General features: G+C 52.3%; 1 protein-coding gene across 1 annotated transcript; it reads left to right on the forward strand.

Annotated features, from left to right (window-relative positions):
- Window positions 1-571: 571 nt before the first annotated feature.
- On the forward strand, window positions 572-1492 carry LOC113841061 (olfactory receptor 14C36-like). Its single transcript, XM_038171761.2, has one exon. It carries the CDS (start codon window positions 572-574, stop codon window positions 1490-1492), a length of 921 nt encoding a protein of 306 aa, XP_038027689.2.
- Window positions 1493-7992: the final 6500 nt, after the last annotated feature.

A 7992-nucleotide genomic window follows, 5' to 3' on the forward strand; every position in this document is an offset into this window, starting at 1 on the left:
GCTCTTGTCCCCCTGCTGTCTGTGCAGGGCAGATGGCCTCACCGACACTGCAGCCTCTGCACTGATTTGGGTCCGCCCTGCCTGCCCATGCCTGCTTCTCTCTCTTGCCCAGCGTGGCAGCTGGTGGTGCCTGATTCTGACAGGGAGTGCTGTGCACGAAGGGTGAAGCAGGAGGAGATGCTTCCTGTTTTCTCCGGCTAGACACGCATGATCCACCTGCTGTTTTTGTCTCCTGGGTATTGAACAGGGAAGACGCACAACAGAGGCACACAGCCAAACACCCCTCACTCAGCAGAGGGAGCCACTGCCCAGGAACCTTCCCTCTTGGAACCTCAAATGGAGCAGAGCAGGCTCATTGGGAGCTGCTGGGCAGAGGAGGCTGCAGTGTACAGGACACTCAGCAAGCACACAGCAGGGCTCCAGACAGGGAGATAGACAAGGTCCTCTTGAAACAGGTAATTTAAGGCTTTCATTGTGAATTAACTGAATTATGCTAACAGACATTACTCCTGACATTATCTTTATTTATATTTTTTTCTCATTTGGCAGTGTCCATGTCCAAAGTCAGCAAATGCCCAACATCAGCTCTGTGAGTGAGTTCCTCCTGCTGCCATTCGCAGACACGCGCGAGCTGCAGCTCCTGCACTTTGCGCTCTTCCTGGGCATCTACCTGGCTGTCGTCTTGGGCAACGGCCTCATCCTCAGTGCCATAGCCCACAACCACCGCCTCCACACCCCCATGTACTTCTTCCTCCTCAACCTCGCCCTCCTCGACGTGGGCTGCATCTCCACCACTCTGCCCAAAGCCATGGCCAATGCCCTGTGGGACACCAGGGCCATCTCCTATCAAGGATGTGCTGCACAGGTCTTCTTTTCAGTCTTCTTGATTGTAACAGAGTACTATCTCCTCACTGTCATGGCCTACGACCGCTACGTTGCCATCTGCAAGCCCCTGCACTACGGGAGCCTCCTGGGCAGCAGAGCTTGTGCCCAGATGGCAGCAGCTGCCTGGGGCAGTGGCTTTCTCTATTCTGTCCTGCACACGGCCAACACATTTTCTCTCCCTCTCTGCCATGGCAATGCTGTGGACCAGTTCTTCTGTGAAATCCCCCAGATCCTCAAGCTCTCCTGCTCACATGCCTACCTCAGGGAAGTTGGGGCACTTGTCTTTAGTGTTTCTTTAGCATTTGGTTGTTTTGTTTTCATTGTGTTGTCCTATGTGCAGATCTTCAGGGCAGTGCTGAGGATGCCCTCTGAGCAGGGCCGACACAAAGCCTTTTCCACGTGCCTTCCTCACCTGGCCGTGGTCTCCCTGTTTGTCAGCACTGTCATGTTTGCCTACCTGAAGCCTCCCTCCATTTCCTCTCCATCCTTGGACATGGTGATGGCAGTTCTATACTCGGTGCTGCCTCCAGCAGTGAACCCCCTCATCTACAGCATGAGGAACCAGGAGCTGAAAACCACACTGAAGAAACTGATTCTATTTACTTAGCAATAAATTGGCTATCTCACTTTTCTAGTTTTATTCAAGTTAATCTCAGGCAATTTGTGACCTTTGGGTATAGCATTCTTTAAAATTCTGCTTGCTGTTAAACGTGTGCTTTCATTCCTCTTTTCCAGATAACCAGTCCTCTGCATGCCCCAGAGGCTTTCTCTGAATGTGTTTATCCCTAAATGACACCTGGCCTTTGTTGTAGTATCTTGATAGTAAAAGGAAGTTGCCCAGTGCTCAGGGCTCCCAAAATGCATTGCAGAAGACAATCAGGGAGTACCAGACTGAAGGTCGTGGTCTTGTACTGGGGTTCCACCTGGACACAGGGGCATGGGGGAACCAGGTTTTGGGTGAGGGAGTCAGGGCTGGACTGAGTCATCACTGGTGGATGCCCAGTGCCCCTGGAGAACGTGACCGGTCAAGAAGCAACTTCCTGGGTTTGAAACATGACAGGACTGGTGGCATCAACGAGGTACTGGGAGCCACCAGAATATCCTAAGGGTTATCCTGGGACAGTGTGTGCCTTGTGTTGGGTGGGCAGTGAGTGGATCTTCACAGTAAAGCTAAGTCAAAGGATGGATTTAATGATGGGAGCTCTGCAATGTCAGGGTACACAGCTGGGTCGCAGTGCAAAGGTCTCAGAGGCCTTCAGTTGAAAGGGCCAAAAGGGTGAGCAGGCAAGGGTAGGGAGGAGGGGAGAGGTGGGCAGGGGCTGGGCTGGGCTGGGCAGTGCCCGGCAGAGGGCAACAGCAGCGTCAGGGAGCGGTGGCAGCATGCAGGGGAGGGCTCCCAGCAGGGCTTGGTGCTGCAGAGCCAGGGCTGCACCAAGGGAGCCCAGAACTGCAGGGGCAGGGGAGAGGAGGCCGAGGGCCAGGGTGGCTGCTGCAGGGGCAGGGAGCTCAGCATGGCCCTTGCAACCCCCTGCCCTGGGCCTGCCTCTGCCCTTGGGCTCGGCCCCGGCCTTGGCTCTGCTGGCAGAAGCGCTCTTGGCATGCGCTTCCTGGCCTCCCCTCGCCTGCACACAGCTGCTGCCCACTCCCGCTGCTGCCACAAACGTGTCCTCACAAGCAGCACCACCCCTTGGGCGGCTTCTGCTGGCCTCCCCCAGCCCACTGCCTTGACTCCTTGTGTTTGCTGGGACCCCCCTTCCACACCCGAATGCATCCCTTGACTGTCAGCACCCTATCCCCTGCCCTGTGAGAGGACAGTGCCACGGTGGGACGTGTTTCCTTTGGTCTCTCTACCGGCAACATAAATGAACACTATGAGCAGGACTTGTGGGGTCCTGCTTCCAGCCAGGGGGAGGCAGGGAAGAAAGGGACAATCGGGTTTACTGGACTCGGTATATTTGATGGCCTGGCACATCACACCCACAAATGTATCAGGCTCTACTGGAGACCGGTGCACAGTGTACCCTAATGCCATCAAGCTAGAAAGAGGTAGAACCCACCTGTATTTCTGGAGTGACAGGGGGATCCCAACAGTTAACTGTACTGGAGGCTGAGGTGAGTCTAACTGGGAAGGAATGGCAAAAGCACCCCATTGGGACTGGCCCAGAGGCTATGTGCATCCTCGGCATAGACTGCTTCAGGAGAGGGAATTCAGAGTTCCAAGAAGGCACCACCGGTGGGGCTTTGGCAGAGCTGCCTTGGAGACAAAGGACATGAATCAGTTGTCTACCTTCCTTGGCCTTCCACGGAACCCTTCTGTTGGGGGTTTGCTGAGGGGTGAAGAACAGCAGGTGACAATGGCTACCATGGTGGAGAACCTGAGGCAGCGTTGTGCTAACTGAGAGTCCCTGATTGCCATCCATGAGCTGGGTCATTGACTGGAGATCCAAGGTGTAGATGTAGAGCTTGGGAGCGTGGTTTAGTGATGGACTTGTCAGCACTAAGGTAAAGTTGCCTGACCTGGGTTACACGTCCCAGAGTAGTGTCAGGCACAATGCAATTCTTTTTGCCTCCTGCATCTATAGCACAGGAAGTAGGACTTTGCCCTACTCTATTGACTGGACAGGTCTTTTCACTTTATTAAATTGAGGATTCTGTGTCTGGAAGGGGACAATTTCCCCAATGAGGCCAGGCTCATGGGTACAGCTGCAGCCAATAATGATATATTTTCTTTATTTTTCACCCTGAGTTTTCCACAGATGACCCAATATAGTCCATGGATGTCCAGGTGACTACTGAGATTGAGGCTGAATTTCTCGGGATCTAATGGTCATTTCAATCTTATTTTATTTTATTTTTATTTTATTTTATTTTATTTTATTTTATTTTATTTTATTTTATTTTATTTTATTTTATTATTTTATTTTATTTTATTTTATTTTATTTTATTTTATTTTATTTTATTTTATTTTATTTTATTTTATATTTTTATTTTATTTTTTTATTTTTATTTTATTTTATTTTATTTTATTTTATTTTATTTTATTTTATTTTATTTTATATTTTTATTTTACTTTATTATTTTCTGAACACACCCCTGACTTATCTTAGAAAGTGTTTCATGTGCTGGGCTGGGCTGCAGTTACAGGGACAAAGACCACTGCTGGCAGTGGCGGTGTCAGACCTCCAGACTCTGCTCTTCCTACCAATGAAGGTCTCCGAAGAACTCACTCTGGATCAATAGCAATAGGAGAATGATGTTCAAAACTGAAATGCAGCAAAATTCAGCCTTGGAAATAAGATTTTTTTTTTATTGGTTGCTCTTTGAAATCTCCTTTCTTAATTACATCTTGCAAGCTCTGCAATTAGCTGCACAAAGTATGAAGGGTTGAAGAAAACTATGGAAGAGATGTTAGGAGTTTCTGCATTTTAATGAGTTCCATGCTGTATTTTGGTGCTGAGTCTGTGAAGTTCAGGTACTGAGAGGTGAATGATGCAACTGCTAGAGAAAGTAAAGTCAGAAGGAAAAGTTGAAGTAACTTGGAGTATTAATGGGCCCCACTGAGAGCTGTTACTAACAAAGCCTCCCCAAGGGCCTTGTTAGGGCAGATAATTGGAGGCCATGGTTACAGACAGGCAAAGCGCTGTGCTGCGAAAAGTCTTGTTTGGATTTGGTGATGCAGAAGGGCCAAGGGTTTGCCCTCAGCCACTGGAAGGGGAGATCCTGCATCCCCACGTCTGGCTCTAGGCTCTTGCTTGGGTCTGTGGGCTGTGGTGGGCAGGGTGATGCCATGAGAAGAACAGTGGTATGACACCTCTGAGCTGCTGCACAGGGTTACAAGCAATCAATGAGGCCTCATTGCAATGAGTATAACATCTCTCTTCCTAAGCTACTGCCAAGGGGAAGAACCTTCAGGGCTGTTGGGCCTTCCCTTTTTACCAGTACCCTCTGCCTTCTCCTCTGCAGGCTTTCCAATGCCGTCCCACACATTGCCCTATTTTCTTGAAGTCTGCAGACAAACATCTCTGTTCACCACTTTGCTCTCATCCCTTGCTTTCACGCTTGTCTTGCCACCCCTCACCAGCTGTTCCTTGAAACACAAAGCCATGGTCTGTTCAGAGGGTGACCTGTGGGACAACAGCATGACCCTTTGAGGGACATTTCTTCCTCCCTGTGGCCAGCGCCAACCTTTCAGGGCACACTTTGTGGCAAGTTTTTCTCTCCTGCCCTTTCCTACTGCCAAAGAAAGCTCCATCAGGGTGGAAACCTCTCCTGAAGTACGCATCCCAACCCAGCAGGCTCCACGAGGCCTCTCAGCCAACCAGACACAAGTCACCTCAACAGCAGCTTCCAAGCCAGGGGCCTGCTGCTGGCCTTGCAGCTTCTTGTGGAGACACAGCCAAGCCTTGTGCCTGCTGCTGCCCAGTCATGGACTCAAGCAGAAGGGACAGGACAACCCATATGGGGCCTTCTTTCTGCCTGGGTCCTCCTGGCTCTGGAGGCAGAGGGGATCCCCCAGTCAGCATGCCAAGCAGGTGCCTTCTGCTGGCCTAGCAGGGCCACTGCCAGATGTCAGCCCAAAAGTCCAGATCCCAGGGAGAAGTCAAGGCTGACCTGCCACCTCCAGACACAAGTGACCTCCCAGTCCCTTTCCATGTCATGTTCCTGCTGCTGCCCTATCACGTGCAGAGAGAAATGACCTCACAGTCACATTCCTTCTGGTGGGTCAGGACATCCTGAGGTAGGGCTGACCTCACTCTAGCCCTTTAGGGACTGGGGCTCACCATTCTAGGTTAGAGGATAAACACAGGTTTAATGGGAATCTTTGGTGTTCTTCTGTGGCTATCAGGTCTGTCATAAGCGTATGGACAAACCCTTTGGTTTACGGTATTTTAAGGCCTGCCAACAACTTCTCTAGGGCTAAATAGTGCATTTTAATGTTAGTGTTTAGGGTAGGGATTGGGGTAAGCAGGAGTGTAAAGGTAAGGGAATGGTAAGGGAAAGGAGCTATGATCTGTGTTTTGCATCATTGCATACTTTGAGTAGTGGATTCCTCTCAGAGAGGTGGAGTAGCATTTAGTATTTAGTAGCATTTAGTTTTAACGATTAAAATTAGTGGTTCAAATAAGGTGATGGCAATACACGACTGTTTTAAATCAGTGTTACAGTAGCATCTAGCATCTACAGTCTCATGTCCAAGCTGCTCCTGACTGTGCCATATTTTATTGGGATCAGCTTTCTTATGACATTTAACATTTCAGTGTATCTATCTCACCTCTGTTGGCTACCCCATTCCTGAGAAGCATTGTAGTCATCATTGTAGTCAGGAGGCAAAAGGACACGTGTCTTTAGGAGATCCTGTGCAATGTGCCCATCTGTTGAGGGATTTCTTGAAACAGCAAAAATCCCATGGCTTGCTGTAGCTGAGCAAACCAAGCTACCAGGGCAACTATGAGAAGTTCCCATGACAGTGTTCCCACATCGCCCAATTGAGGAATTCAGAAAAATATTGTTACCAGTAGCTGGCTTCAAGGACAAGGTCTATGTGACTGCTAATCACAAGGGGTTGTTTTCTTTCAGGTGGGGTTGTTTTCTTATAGTTGTTTGTCTGAGTGCTTTTGACCAATAATCTTGTGTGAAACACTGTCCACCCCTGTTAAGTTCTCTATAAAAGTTAGGCTATTCGGGCAATAAAATGGAGCATGATCTGACTCTACTGTGTGTCTGTCGTGCTTTCGACCGTGCTTCCTGCAACATATGGCGCCCGAACAGGGACCTGAACAGGACCCGAACAGGACATCGCAGCTTCGCCGGGACAAACATCGCAGCACAGCGGGACACCAGCAGCACCGGCACATCGGAACGCAGGGGGACCAGGAAACCAGCGGCGCCGGGACCGGCGGCGCCAGGACCAGCGGCGCCGCGATCTCACCGCGCTGTCGGGACTTCGGAGCGCCCATCCGACCGGCGCTTGAGCAGACCGGACACCGGCACGGAAACACGGTACACAGGCCTCACGGTGAGACGCGGTACTCCCGCTGAGAGACGCGGAAAACGGTGGGAAACGGGGTTTCACGGCGGGACGTGGAGTTGCGGAGGGCCGCGGGAAACGGAGTCGCGGCGGGACGTGGAGTTGCGGAGGGCCACGGGAAATAGAGTCACGGCGGGACGTGGAGTTGCGGAGGGCCGCGGGAAACGGAGTCGCGGCGGGACGTGGAGTTGCGGAGGGCCGCGGGAAACGGAGTCGCGGCGGGACGTGGAGTTGCGGAGGGCCGCGGGAAACGGAGTCGCGGCGGGACGTGGAGTTGCGGAGGGCCGCGGGAAACGGAGTCGCGGCGGGACGTGGAGTTGCGGAGGGCCGCGGGAAACGGAGTCGCGGCGGGACGTGGAGTTGCGGAGGGCCGCGGGAAACGGAGTCGCGGCGGGACGTGGAGTTGCGGAGGGCCGCGGGAAACGGAGTCGCGGCGGGACGTGGAGTTGCGGAGGGCCGCGGGAAACGGAGTCGCGGCGGGACGTGGAGTTGCGGAGGGCCGCGGGAAACGGAGTCGCGGCGGGACGTGGAGTTGCGGAGGGCCGCGGGAAACGGAGTCGCGGCGGGACGTGGAGTTGCGGAGGGCCGTGGGAAACGGAGTCGCGGCGGGACGTGGAGTTGCGGAGGGCCGCGGGAAATATAGTCGCGGCGGGACGTGGAGTTGCGGAGGGCCGCGGGAAATTGACGTGATCACGGTGCGATGCGGGACATCCGAGATCGAGCTGCTACGGGAGACCAGAGGCATCAGTGGACAACGGCAGCCGACCCTCACAGTGTGGCGAGTCGGCACAGAGCAGAGGGGCGGACATCAGGACCCTGCAGCCTGTCTGACGTAACCATGGAGGCAGCGGCGGCTGTGCTGCTTCTCTTTGGCATTCTTTTTATAAGAGGTTTATCTTGCAATGCAAAAAAGACTATTCGTCCCCAGATCGGTGTTATAACTATGTTTCTGGATAACATTCCGTGGGGTTGCCTCATTCTATGGATTACTAGTGACAATTTAGCTCTATTGCGGGGCAGGAGTGCAGAGACGCGGATTACACTGCCAAATGACCACCGGCAGGCTCTTTCACAAACA

The sequence above is a fragment of the Anas platyrhynchos genome, chromosome 39 (assembly GCF_047663525.1).
Source record: "Anas platyrhynchos isolate ZD024472 breed Pekin duck chromosome 39, IASCAAS_PekinDuck_T2T, whole genome shotgun sequence".
Classification (NCBI taxonomy): Eukaryota; Metazoa; Chordata; class Aves; order Anseriformes; family Anatidae; genus Anas; species Anas platyrhynchos.